The 14,770-nt window shown below is 47.3% G+C and overlaps 1 protein-coding gene and 1 long non-coding RNA gene across 2 annotated transcripts in view; one reads left to right on the top strand and one right to left on the bottom strand.

The window, feature by feature from the left end:
- The window catches only part of STK10 (serine/threonine kinase 10), a 130,365-nt gene extending 127,077 nt beyond the window's left edge, over positions 1-3,288 (top strand). The window contains exon 19 of the mRNA XM_018065487.1: positions 895-3,288. Within this exon, the coding sequence (XP_017920976.1) occupies positions 895-1,038 (144 nt within the window). The 3' untranslated portion in view covers positions 1,039-3,288. The remainder of the gene's footprint in view (positions 1-894) is intronic.
- Positions 1-14,770, bottom strand: part of LOC102187714 — a 44,521-nt gene that overhangs the window by 4,011 nt on the left and 25,740 nt on the right. The window lies entirely within an intron of this gene.

Raw genomic sequence — 14,770 nt, 5'->3', positions numbered from 1 at the left:
TGGGATTCTCCAGGCAAGAACAGTGGAGTGGGTTGCCATTTCCTTCTCCAGTGCATGAAAGTGAAAAGTGAAAGTGAAGTCGCTCAGTTGTGTCCGACTCTTAGTGACCCCATGGACTGCAGCCTGCCAGGCTCCTCCGTCCATGGGATTTTCCAGGCAAGAATACTGGAGTGGGGTGCCACTGCCTTCTCCCCTATTTTACATATGTTAGTGTATATGTTTCCATGCTTCCCTTCGTAATTGGATGTGTATTTTTGGAGAACTCAAGACGTTTTTCTGGGGTGGGACACCATTTATCTTGTTATACTTGCGTGTGTCCAAAGGAAGAAGCACCTGCAGTGCCGGCTGCCTGGCGCTCCCCTCGGAGTTCCATGATGTGCTTTTACAGTGCCAAGAAGCCCTGTCCTACAGTGGACTTTCAGAATCAGAATCTCAGGGGGTGGCACGACTGCGCTTAGATTTTGAAAAGCCCCCTGACTTGGCAGGCCAGCAGTCTGCTTAGGAACACTGTGTACTCAGACAACTCTTGTTAAAGCTCTTCCTCCATCTTCTATTAGTACCTCAGGTTTTTCTCCAGTCATCTGGCTGTTCCTTGCCAGCAGACTCACTTCTGCTGTTCCCTCGCGCCTGTCTAGACTGGCATTTCCCCAAAGCAGAACTCTTGGCCCACAGGCAACTCCTGCATGGTTGAGGCAGTAGGAAGCAGGAGGTGGTACTTACCTTCTGGGTGGTGGGCTCTGGGAAAGGAAAGAGGCAAGACCAAGTTACCTGAGCACTGAGGCCTGGGGGGCGGGGGGTGGAAATTTCCAGAGAAGACCACTTTGGTGGTCCAGTGGCTGGGGGAGACTTGTGTCCTAAGAGACGTGACTGAGCTCCATCTGCCCTCTGTCCTAGGCTCTGGAAGAGGATCTGAACCAGAAAAAGCGAGAGCAGGAGATGTTCTTCAAGATGAATGAGGAGGCAGAGTATGCAAATCCCACCACCCCAAACAAGGTCACCAAGTTCTTCCCCTACAGCTCTGCAGACGCTGCTTCTTAACAGCCCCCCAGGGCCGCTCTGTGAACGAGTAACTCAGGACCCCCTTCCTTCCTGCTTCCATGCCACTCGCGTCCAGCCCCTTGCCAAGTGCCGCCTCAGCTGCGCCCGACGGCCCTGGCGCCCCTGACTCCTCGCTTACTGTGGAGGGCGAGGGTTCGTGACGGCCGCCTGACCCTCGTGCACGCTCCACTTGAGCCCAGTGACCTGGGCTGTCGGTGGGGCCGCGGACTAGGAGGAAGAGGTGCTCTGTGGCCTCGAGGCCCCTCCTGTTGCCAAACCAGCAGCTGTGCTGTCTGTGAGCTTGAAGCGCTGCCGCCGAGGTCCCCGTGGGTTCATTGGTCCTGTAATTCTCGGGGGCTTTTCAGCCGTTCCCCGTGGTGGGAGACAAGAACCAGGGCTCTTTATGCCCATTTTGGCTCCAGCAGAGCCTGGTGTGCAGCCAGATGCCTGGGGTGCCCCATCCCCAGCTCCCCCAGTTTGCTTTCCTCCTGAGACCACCTCCACAGGGTGGGGCAGGAAGAGCCTGCGCGCTCATTCTGATCTCAGGTGTTTCTTGCCGTCTTGCGGTCCCCCTTTGTGCACACATGCCCCCCCACCTTCCCACACACACACAACGGGGCCCACTGGTGCTACGCAGGCTTGCCTGTGCCCTGGGCCTCTTGTGCTGGGCGCACTGGGAAGTGCTTGCCGGCTGAGCCCGTGCCACAGAACATGTTAGGGCGAGCCACTGGTATGGGGTAGGGGTGCTGGGTATTGGCCCCAGAGGCACAGATGGTACAGGCTGAGTTGCCAGTCTGTGATGCCTTTTTGGCCCCACAGAGGGATCCTCTTCAGGGATAGACTTCCCAGCCCAGTCACTCTCTCTCAGTTGCCCATCCTGTCTGCAGGTGATTCGGGAAGGCCACTTCCCTCTGCGCCGTGTCCCTCCTACTTCAGGGTCCAGCCTCACACTTCAGACAGAGGCTCACAGGCACTGCACCTTCTGTTCAGGGAGAAATACGGAGTGCTTCTTGCCCCAGGAAGCTGACAGAAGCAAAGCTTCTGTGTCTCAGATGAAGCCCTGGGCCTTGCCGCCTCAGCCGGCTTCCCAGAAGTTCCACTCCTCATGGGCTAGAGCATACATAACCCGGTAAAGCGAATGCTCGACCCAGCATTCAGTTCATCTACAAAGAAAACCTTTTTTGTTTTTCCCCACCTTTATGTCTAACTTGATATAAATGAATGTCTTCCTTAGGAAAACATCTGCTTTAAAAAAAAAAAATATGAAGGTGACTGAGACGAGTCAAATGGGCATACTGATTCTGGGCATGAGTTTGCTGGTGATGGGTGGCTAACACTCTGGGAAGAGTTCCTCTTTCTTCCTCACCTATAGGTTAAGGTTAGATGTTCTGTCTTTCTACAGCAAGTCTCTGGAGTTTTCTGGGTACTCTTGTAACTGGATTTTGGGAAAGGAGGGTAACCATTCAATAGAAAAAGGGACTTGTGGTTCCACAGACTTACATACGCAGTGAAGCTGCCCCGAGGGCCGTGGGAAGGTACTGGTCCTCTTAGGTTAGTGAGCGCTCAGCTTGCCTGCTTCAGTGTTTGACCCAGAAGGGACAGTTTTCAGGTCTCCCACAAATGAGATAAGGGAGACGATGATCCCCTTTGACCCTCTTTGGTGCACAGGTGCTGGGGAAACGTGAACTAGCGGCAACGTGACAGACGCAGTTCCACCGGCGAAGCAGCAGGGGCGAAGGGTCTCGCAGTGGCCGATGGCAGGGCTGGTTTGGGCTTTGTTTACAACACTGCCTTCTGTAGCCTGGGTATGAGAGAGAGATTAGGAGAGAGGCCAGTCTCATGGTTTAGAAGGAAGTCCTTCACATTGGAATCTCATTCAAGGAGGTGCCGCTTTCTGCTCAGCACCGCCTGAGCCCTACTAGTTCCCCCGTCCTTTCAGGATGGGGTCCGCTTGGGTCTCCCAGGCTCACCGTTAAGCCAGTATGACGCCCCTCACTGAGGAAGCCCATGCAGTATTCTCCGTGTTCTGTGCTAATGTTTTCTCTGGAAGGGACAGACGGAACTGTTTCTCATTTTCAGTCAGTTTTTAGCAGAGTAAATAGAACTAACTTATATTTTCCCTTTTATGGAGAAGTTATTTTTATGTAGTTTCCAAACTTTATATAAAAAACTTTTGTGAGTTGTTCTCCGCAAAGTTAACTGCAAGAATGTAAATATGCTTCTAATAAAATAACAAGGTGAGAAACCCTTTGCATTTGGGTTTGTTCTCTTGGATTGGGGTGGGGAAAGCAGGGAGGAGACTTACCCAGGAAATGACTTACTATTGTCTGAGTACACTGGTGCCTCCCAGGGTGTATAGCAGGTCAGAGGTCAGGGTTTCTGTTCTTGAAGAAGTTACATTTGATATATTTTCTCTACAGACATTTATATCATTCTCATTTAACAGCAAACATTTCGCCCCTTAGAGTTTTTGCATGTTAACTTACTGAATCCTTTTCAACAACCTGTGAGGAAGGCATTGTCATTTTATAGTTGAGGAAACATACTGGGTAAGGGGAAGGTCAGGTGAAAGCTCACAGCCCCAGTGATGCCCGTGGAATTCAAAAGTTTGAACACCACGGTCTTCTCCACAGCTCCTCTCCCACCAACTGCACGCATTACACTCAAGCAAGAGACACACAATTACCCACTGTCTTCTCTGCCATACAGAAAGCGATGGCCACGCTTCTAAAACTTCACTCAGGGGTTCTCAACCTGGAGTCTATGGACCCTGTTACACGCACACAAGGGATCCACGGGTAGAATTCAGGGTGTCGTTGTACCTGAATGAGAAAGGTAGTCTCACTAAGCTCTAACTGAATTTCAGCATTTCCTTTCTTTATGGGTATAGACAACAAACTAATACTATCAGCAGTACTTGTGACTATGTCAGCAGTAGAAATCACAGATACTTCATCTCACATTAGAGATGTTGCAGACATCTTCAATTAGCGCTTTTGTTCATCGTTTTGAAATTATAGTAGTTACTGGACCTATCACTAGAGAGATACAAATATACACAATATACATATCTACATGATACATACATTTTCTACCATTTTGACACCTTCTGTTCCATGATGGTTAGTTTCACTTTTATCTGTGTGCTTCACACTGTGCATCTGTGAATGCTACCCTGAGAAGGGGCTTCCGTTCTCTGTGGAGTGTCTTGGCCCTTCCTGTCTGCAGCCCTGAGCTGCCACTGGCCTGGAAACGCTCTCACCAGCAGGTGGCGGGCCCGTCCCAGCGCCCCACGGGCCTGTCAGCCTGACGTGTCCGGGGGATCACCAAGGGCTAGGAAAACGCCTGAGGTTCCCAGGAAAAAGGATTCACGAGACTGGTGAAAGAGATGACGCATTAGGGGATGCGTGGGGATTTTCCCACTTCCCACGAGATGATTCCACATTAACTGACACCCCTTAAGCACCATGAACTAGAGATGCTGAAATGGACAGGACACTGGCTTCATAACGTTTGTTCTGCCGAGAAGCAGTCCTGGTGGAGCAGAACGCTCGCTCGGGCTGATGCAGCCTGGGAGACTCAAGGAACACCTCCCAGTGGAGGTGACGCTGTATCTGGGATAACAAACTTGTATGCAGTCAAGACACACACATTCAGAGACTGGGCTGCAGTTGAGGGTGAATGGTTTGTGGGGCCATGAGGCTGACTGGAGAACAGGGCCAGACCTGCAAGCCAGGCTCAGGGACCTTTACTTCCTGAGAGCAGGAAGAAGGCTAGCGAAGAGTCTTCTCAGAGGGAGGACACTCGACATGAGTGTGGCAACTCAAGAGATCAGCCAAGAACAGAGACAGTATCAAATGGGAATATCGGCCCATGAAGCTTGGAGGCTTTAGGAAGGAAAGGGCATACTGTAGGCTTCATAAGGGCAGGGAGGAAGACTTGAGCTGACCCCTAGGTACCCAGAGACTCAGTCTGGGCTTTAGATGTGATAGAGGGTTTATAAAGGGTGCAGTAGGGTTGTAGGCTATAGACTGGATGTACATTCACTCTGCTACCACGGGTATTCACTAGGTCTGATTAACAAGTATGTCTTCAGATAAAAGTGCAGCTGATAGAACTAAACATGAGACAGGCTGGGACCTGGAAGCCTTTGCTGCAGTGCCTGTACGTGGACAAACATCTCCTCCAGCAACAAAATACAGAGAAACTATAAGGGACAAAAAATAACTATGTGTGAGTGGTTGGGGCAAATCATGGACAAGAAGATTCAAAAAGGTAAACCAAACCAAACCAAACCCCCCGTTCTCACTTCTGAAGAGATGGGAGCACAAGCAGGGCAATGAGCATGCCCCCTGCGCACGGCAGCGCCTAAGGAGTATGCAAACTACCCAAGCCACTCCTCTGACCTGATCTCCGGACACACTGCTACCCTCACCACAGATCACAAACCAGCCCCTCCGCCCAGGGAGTGAGCAAGGGAACCTACTGTTCTCGTCCCTCCACCAGTAAAGCCTTGCCTGCGTCTGCTGGGCCTCTTATTAGTCTCTACTGGTGAAGGAAGGCCAAGAACCGGGGTTGGTGACAGATGCACGGTGCCCAGTGTGGGGTGGTAGTCCCCTTCCTGGGAGGGGACCTGAGTGCCTCCAGGACCACCAAATGCAGCTTCCCCATGGGTGACAAGTGGCCACCTCTTGTTTCAGGCGCGCTTCCTAAGCCAGGTGACAGAGGCAGTCAGGAAGTATCCCAATCCAGATCCTGAGCCTGCAGAAGGAAGGACACTGCTGGGCCTGCATTTTATAACCCAGGTTACTCATGATGTCAGGAGAGAATTACAAAAGCTGGAGGCTGGGCTCAAACCCCATTGTCAGCCTTGGTAGAGGGGGCCTTCAAGGTCTGTAACCACCAAGACTTAAATGGAAGAGGCCAATAAGGTATGTGCTTAGTTGCTCGGTTGTGTCCAACTCTTTGCAATCCCACGACTGTGGCCCACCAGGCTCCTCTGTCCATGGGATTCTCCAGGCAAGAATACTAAAGTGGGTTGCCATGCCCTCCTCCAGGGGATCTTCCCAAGCCAGGGATCGAATCCAGGTTTCCTGCATTGCAGGCGGACTCTACCAACTGAGCCACCACCGATAAGAGGTTAATAAAAAACAGCTTTCGGCTGCTCTGATTCACCCACCACCTCAAGGGGACCCTGGAGGGCTGAGGGGGCTAGATAGAATGACAAGAAGTCGACTGAGCCTTCCTCGCAAACATCTGCATACTGACTGATGAGGCCCAAGAGCCTCCCTGGCTCCAGATGCTACTGGATTCATCCTCCTTTCTCAAATGGAGCCTCAGGTCACCCTGAATGTGGCAGTTAGGAGCACTGAATTTCTTGTAGACACTGGCACCGCCTGTTCTGTTCTGACTCGGCCAGCTGGCCTCTCCAACCGTGACTGCACCATGACAATAGTTGACGGACAGCCAAAGGTAAGGTGATTTACGTCTCCTCTTGCCTGTGGGATCGGGTCCATTATTATTACACACTCCTTTTTGTATATGTCAGAATGCCCTGTGCTGCTCCTCAGAAGAGACTTGCTAAATAAATTAGGAGCTAGTATATTCTGAGGGGGCTTCTCAGGTAGCTCAGAAGTAAGGAATCCACCTGCCAATGCAGGAGATATAGGTTCAATTTTTGGGTTAGGAAGGTCCCCTGGAGGAGGAAATGGCAAGCTACTCTAGTATTCTTGCCTGTGAAATTCCATGGACAGAGGAGCCTGGCAGGCTGCAGTCCTTGGGGTCTGGAGTTCAGAGGAAATGTCTGGGCTGGGGATATAAATTTGATAGTATGAAGTAGGTAGCTGAGAGAAATGAAGTAGGAGAGACAGGTATGACCAAAGGGCTCATTCAGTCATGTCTGACTTTTTGCAACCCCATGGGCTGTAGCTCACCAGGCTCCACGATCCATGGAATTTTCCAGGCAAGAATACGGGGTGGGTTGCCATTTTTTTTCTCCAGGGGTTCCTCCTGACCCAGGCATCGAACTCCCGTCTCTTGCAGTCTCCTGCATTGGCAAGCAGACTCTTTACCACTGAGCTACTTGGGAAGCCCCAAAAGATATATGTAAACTATAAAAAAGAAACAAAGATTTCGTCCTGAAGGTCATGTGTGATAGCAGCTTCATGCTGGAGCTAGGTGACTGCTGCAACCTAACACACTGGAGCAGAGGATGATAGGTAGGGTCTTTATAGTAACCTAGGTAAGGGATGCAAATTCTCACATACAGTTTTATATCCTGACTTTTCCTCTTATATCAGGAGCATTTTAACAACTGAAAGGTCTCTGTAAATATAGCTTTAGATGGCTAAATAATCTACCCACCTGTGAATGTATCAATACATAATCCACTTAATCACTATTATACAGTTTGGCATTTTGGCTTTTTCAGTTTTATGTTAGGAACCTTAATTCTTTCACATAAACGTTTATCTTCTGTGCTATGTAAAACCATTTCCCCCTACCTTGGTGATAAAAATCTCTGGGAAATATCAATGATTTTCTAAAATTATTGGTTGGTGGTTTAGTCGCTAAGTCATGTATGACTCTTGCGACCTCATGGACTGTAGCCCGCCAGGCTCCTCTGTCCATGGGATTCTCCAGGCAATAATACTGGAGTGGGTTGCCATTTCCTTTTCCAGGGATCTTCCCAACCCAGGAATCAAACCTGAGTCTCCTGCATTGCAGGCAGATTCTTTAACGACTGAGCTATGAGGGAAGTCCTAAAATTTTTTGAGCAAATCTAGTTACTAAGTTTTACTTTCACATTTAATTGAAATTTTTTCAGCCAAATCAAGCTTGAACTAAACTAAGAAGCATGTAGTGAAAAAGACAGGCATGACTGGGATGATACTCACCAATTGCATCATTTGATTCTCTATATTTCAAATATTTTCAAGTGATATGACCAATAGGGGTTATTAACCAACATATGTAAATAGCTAATAAAATGTCACAAAACCCCAACCTGATTGAAAAATGGGCAGAAGAACTGAATAGACATTTTTCCAAAGAGGAAATGTAGATGACCAATAGGCACATGAAAAGATGCTTAACACTACTAATGCTCATGGAAATGCAAATCAAAACCACAATGAAATATCTCCTCACACCTGTCAGAGTGGCTAAAGAAAATGGATAAGGAGAATGTGTGTGTATAACTATATACAGCAAGCAAATATCATCATATAAATATGTGTGATTATATATATACATACATACACATACACACACAATGGAAAAGAATGAAATTCTGTCATCTGCAGTAACATGGAGGGACCTGGAGGGCACAATGCTAAAGTGAAGTCAGCCAGACAGAGGAAAACAAACTCTGCACATGGAATTAAAAAAATACAGCAAACTCGAGAATATAACAAAAGAGAGGCAGACTCAAAGGCACAGAAAACAAACTAGGAGTTACCAGCGGGGAGAAGGAATGGCGGAGGGCCAATACTGGGTTAGGGGATTAAGCGGTACAAACTACTACCACTACTGCTGCTGCTGCTGCTGAGCCGCTTCCGTCGTGCCCGACTCTGTGCAACCCCACAGACGGCAGCCCACCAGGCTCCCCCGTCCCTGGGATTCTCCAGGCAAGAACACTGGAGTGGGGTGCCATTTCCTTCTCCAATGCATGAAAGTGAAAGTGAAGTCGCTCAGTCGTGTCTGACTCTTAGCAACCCCATGGACTGCAGCCCACCAGGCTCCTCCACCCATGGGATTTTCCAGGCAAGAGTGCTGGAGTGGGGTGCCATTGCCTTCTCCAAGGTACAAACTGTTAGGTATAAAATAAGCTATGAGGATATACTGTACAACACGGTGTGTGTGCGCTCAGTCGCTTCAGTTATGTCCAACTCTGTGACCCCATGGACCGTAGCCCACTAGCTCCTCTGTCTATGGATTCTCCAGGTAAGAATACTGGGGTGGGTTGCCATGCCCTCCCCCAGGGGATCTTACCCAGGGACTGAACATGCATCTCTTACGTTTCCTGTGTTGGCAGGTGGGTTCTTTACCATTAGTACACCTGGGAGGCTCATACAACATGGAGAATATAACAAATATTTTATAATAACTATAAATGAAGTATAACCTTTAAAAACTGTGAGTCACTATATTATACACTTGTAACTATATAATATTATACATCAACTATGCTTCAGTTAAAAGAAAAAAAAATCCACCCAGGAAGCTGTGTGTTTAAGATACTGCAGAACAAGATAGTAGGCCCCAGTGACCATGTGGAGTACAGCCTTCTGTCAATCCACACAGGCCATGGGACATAAGCTGCTAATTACAGTGATAAGCAGCTGAGATTTGAGGGTTGTTTGTTACTATAGTATAACCTAGTCTATTCCAATTTATCTGCTGCCTCCTCGTTTCTGCCACTCTGTTCTCTTCTTCCCCATTCACTCCAGGGTTGGAGGAGAGAAGAGGGAGTTAAGGAGGGAAAGAGGTAAGACACCCACAGTGGATACTCTCGGCGCTCCACTCAGATGCCCTTAAAGGCCCCTCTTTGCTCCTTCCCCAGCTTCTGTGCCTTTGCCTTCTACCAGGCCATAGCTGAGACTTTTCAAAGGCCTATTCAAGGGCTACTGGAGCCGCTGTGCCCACAGCAGAGTCAGAAGTGCTCAGGAATTAACATCGTCCCACCCAGAGATGGGCCTTAGCCAGTGACTGGTGTGGCAGTAGGAAAGCCAGCTGCCTGGCAACAAGTCTGGACAAACTCTTAGGCACAGTTTATATTCCAAAGCTCTCCTGTGGCCCCAGGCTGAAGCTACCCTCCATGGGGCTTCGTCTGAAGTCACACTTTTGCTTTGCTTTTCCCCTCCTGTATCCTGCTTCTCCTACTCATTTCCAGTTTTTCCTGGGAGCATTTCCTAAACAGATTACTTACAGGCAAAGTCCCATTTCATTTACTTCTGAAAAACCCTAAGACATTTGGAATTGGCAGTGGTCATAGGAACGACTCTAAAGTCGAGATTTTGGAATCTGATCACTTGCTGGTTAGGTGACAATACGGATGCTATCACTAATGCTAAGCACAGTGTGATTAGCAGCTGGCATACCCTAACATTACCATTACTAAAATATGTACCTGTGGTAAACTGGAATCAGAAACAGCTGAAAGGGGTTGCATGGTCTTGTGCAATACAGAGCAAGTGATAACTTAAAAGACTATGGAATTAGTTCATTATTGCTGGAAGCTATTGATGAATGGAAGAGAGAAAATCACAAGCTCAGAGCAGACAGTCACCAATTAGGCGAGATGTAAAAGTCAAAAAGTCTCTCTAGGAGCTTTTAAAAAAGACTGCCATCTACTGTAGCTGTAATGTTCACTGTGCTAAAGGCCAGGCACAAGACTATTGTAAGCACAGGAGAACTTCAGCAATGGCTAAAGTTCACGGCCTCAATAAGTCTCCTACACCAATGTCAGGCCCCTGATAGGGAAGGAGTGGGACCCTGAGACTTGGGATAGAAACATCCAGAAAGATGCACTTGAGAATATTTAACCATAAGACCCATTTGAACATTTTGGGCATGCAAGACTGAACCCCTTCCCCTTGCAAGAAGACAACAACAGCCCCACTCCTTGCAGAAACTACACAAAGACCTTAACTGAGTAAGATGTCCTTCTGCAAAACAATACCTGCCTTACTCAAAATCTTCCCCATATCCCTTCCTGGACACTAGGCCAATAACTAGGATTATGTCTCGGCATGACCCACACAGGGAAGTTCTGGCCAGTTAAGGATGGAGAATTATTATTCACCAAAGGAGCGACAGGACCAGGCTAATACAGAGCAGCAAAAGCCAGGAGTGCTTGCTTGCAAATGCACCCTGAGGTTGCTGAACCAGGGTCAGGGGTATTGGAATATTACTGTGGTTAACGGAGTGCTTGTTGACATGGAGATACTCTTCCAGGACTCGGTAAGTAACATCCTGACAAGAGGCCTTGGAACCGATCCTAATAGTAAGATAGTGTTTAGATACTTGGAGAAGCTGATCCCACATTACATGAGGAACTATGATGGAACCACCGTGACAGTGATGAGGAAGGAATGCAAAGTTTCCAAACTAAAGCACATCAAAGACTCATCACTAGAGCAGGGATTCTGGAAGCCAGGTAATATATGTAGCCCTGGCTCTGGACTTTCTTACAGTGGGCACAGAGTCTTCACTGGCATACCTGGTAATCATTTCCTTGATATCTAAATGTATAATCAGGTTGTATATACTCAGCACGTGGAAGAACCCTCATATTAGTTCCTTGACCTGTGTAATAATGACTATTGTAGTAGAAAAGGCCAAACGAAAGCCCCTGAACTATCTCCCTCCCCACTGCCTCAAATCTGGCCAAGATGTGCTTGTGCTTGGTCACCATGTTGTGTCTGACTCTCTGTGACCCCATGGACTGTAGCCCACCAGAGCCCTCCGTCCATGGGGATTCTCCAGGCAAGAATACTGGAGTGGGTTGCCATGCCCTCCTCCAGGGGATCTTCCAAACCCAGGGATCAAACCCAGGTCTCCCACATTGCAGGCAGGTTCTTTACCGTTTGAGCCACCAGGGAAGCCCAGCTAAGATAATAAATCACAAACAATACAGCCTCAGCAGAGAATCCACGATAGCCAACGTTACTATTGCTCACAGGTCCTAATGTCCATTCAACATCTCTAACTCAACATGCTCGAAACTTGGGTTTACGATTAGAGCTGACAAACTCACAAGTTAGTGATTTGCCTTTGTTTAGAAGAATGTTTAAGCATTCTCTTACAGCATAAAAAACTTTTGTTCAAGTCAGTAGGATTCCTGCTATTAGTTAAAAGACGTGACATAGTCTGTGTTCAGAAGGGGAGCCTTTACACCACTATACAAAAACAGATGGCTAATAAGGACCTATGGTACAGCACAGGGAACTCTACTCAGCACTCTGTAACAGCCTACGGGGAAAAGAAGCTAAAAAGAGCGGATTTATATATACGTGTACCTGAATTACTATGCTGTATACCTAACACAACAGTGTAAATCAACTACACTCACTAAAAATTAAGAAAACAAGCAAACAATATTGCTTCTTGGGTGGAATGCTGTGCTAACCTAAAAAACTTAAAGGGTGCAAGGGTGGTAACTGTTGTTCAGTTGCTCAGTCATGTCCAATTCTTTGCAACTCCATGGACTTAGCATGCCAGCCTCCTTTATCTTCCACTATCTCTTGGAGTTTGCTCAAATTCCTGTCCATTGATTCAGTGATGCCATTCAACCATCGCATCCTCTGTCGTCCCCTCCTAGCATCAGGGTCTTTTCCAATGAGCCAGCTCTTCACATCAGGTGGCCAAAGTATTGGAGTTTCAGCTTCAGCAACAGTCCTTCCAATGAATATTCAGGGTTGATTTCCTTTAGGATGGACTGGTTTGATCTCCATGCTGTCCAAGGGACTCTCAAGAGTCTTCTCCAGCACCACAGTTCAAAAGCATCAATGCTTCAGCACTCAGTTTTCTTTATGGTCCAGCTCTCACATCCATACATGACCACTGGAAGAGCCATAGCTTTGGCAATACATTGGCAAAGTGATGTCTCTGCTTTTTAATAGGCTGTCTAGGTTTGCCATAGCTTTCCTTCCAAGGAACAAATGTCTTTTAATTTCATGGCTGCAGTCATCATCTGCAGTGATTTTGGAGCCCAAGAAAATAAAATCTGTCACTGCTTCTACTTTTCCCCCTTCTATTTGCCACGAAGTCTTGGGACAGGATGCCGTGATCTTAGTTTTCTGAATGTTGAGTTTTAAGCTAGGTTTCACTCTCTTCTTTCACTTTCATCAAGAGGCTCTTCACTTTCTGCCACTGGAGTGGTATCATCTTGCATATCTGAGGTTGTTGATATTTCTCCCAGCAATCTTGATTCCAGCTTGTGAGTCATCCAGCCTGGCATTTCGCATGACGTACTCTGCATAGAAGTTAAATAAGCAGTGTGACAATATACCGCCTTGTCGTACTCCTTTCCCAATTTGGAATAAGTCAGTTGTTCCATGTCCAGTTCTAACTGTTGCTTCTTGACCTGCATTCACTAGACAGGTAAGGTGGTCTGGTAGTCACATCTCTTAAAAGAACTTTCTACAGTTTGTTGTGATACACACAGTCAAAGGCTTTAGCATAGTCAACAAAGCAGAAATAGATGTTTTTCTGGAATTCCATTGCTTTCTCTAGGAGCCAATGAATATTGGCAATTTGATCTCTGGTTCCTCTGCCTTTTCTAAACCCAGCTTGTACATCTGGAAGTTCTGGGTTCATATACTGCTGGAGCCTAGCTTGAAGGATTTTGAGCATAACCTTGCTAGCATGTGAAATAAGTACAATTGTATGGTAGTTTGAGCATTCTTTGGCATTGCTCTTCTTTGGGATTGGAATGAAAACTAACCTTTCCCATTCCAGGATCCTTGCCTGGGAAATTGCATGGACAGAGGAGCCTGGTGGGTTACAGCCCATGTGGTTGCAAAGAATCAAGACATGACTAAACAGGCACTCCCTAGTCCCTTCAAAAACCAGACAGATTTGGCAGATGACAGTGGACTACTGCAAACTTAATTAAGTGGCAGCCACACTGTACCTGCTATGCTAGACATGGTACCTATACTGGAAGGAAGCAACATGGCCTCTCTTACATAGCATGTCATCACTGACCTAACATTCCAACACTGGTCAGAAAGAAAGGTCAGAAAGAATTAAGCATCTGCCTAGGATGGACAACAGTAGACACTGACAATCTTATCTCAGGGCTCTCCTGGGAACTCTGTTCTGTCAAAACACAGTCCAAATCAACCTTGACTTTCTGGACCTTCCATATATCACCACACTGGTGCATTATGTGGATACATAGTGTTAACTGTACCCTATGAGCAAGAAAGGCTGATTACTCTAGATGTCCCAGTAAGACCATGTGCTCCAAGAGGCTGGGAGAGAAGAATCTTACTATGCCAGTACAATTCTTTAGTACCTAATGATCCAGGGCACGTTATGCCAGGACATCCCCTTTAGGGTACACGAATTGCTATTTATTACACCTTATCATTGCAACTCCTAACACTAAGAAACAAGCACTGTGCTTGCCAGTCCTCTTCCATAGTCAGATACGGCACGTGCTATACTTGAGAATATTGCTCCAGTACATTTACTGAGTGATTTGGCTATGAGCTTTGTGCCCCATTAATGCTGCTCCTTCAGTTGATACCTAGGGCTTCACAGGGAGAGGGGGATCTCTACACCAGCTGATGGAGGAGGAAAACATCTGGGTATGCTGATACACCTGAATGATAAGTAAATCTGATGTTTCCACAGGTAACAACTGTCATCATGGAAACAATGGATCAATGTGAAAAATAGAAGACACTGAGAGTACTGGAGTGGGGTGCCATTGCCTTCTCTGGAGAGTAAATAAAAGCTGGTATATATTGGAGGGGAGCTGAAACTTGAAAGAAGCGAACAGCATGAAGTGAGTTTCCAATTTTTCTGACTTTCAGGCTGATGGTAGGGTGAAGCCAGCTCAAACTCTGAAATAAAATTCTGTCTTTTGGCCTGAAAAACCAGGGAACAAACTTCGGGCTGCAAAGTGAGGCGGGGTATCCCAAAAAGGAGTGTGTGAGAGAGGGGAAGCCCCAGATTGTGTCTGTAAGCTTTGCCCAAACTCTAGCTGACCCCCGAACCA

This window comes from Capra hircus, chromosome 20, assembly GCF_001704415.2.
Source record: "Capra hircus breed San Clemente chromosome 20, ASM170441v1, whole genome shotgun sequence".
Classification (NCBI taxonomy): Eukaryota; Metazoa; Chordata; class Mammalia; order Artiodactyla; family Bovidae; genus Capra; species Capra hircus.
Note: the sequence above shows the minus strand (reverse complement) of the source record. Positions and strands in the feature narration are given on the sequence as shown.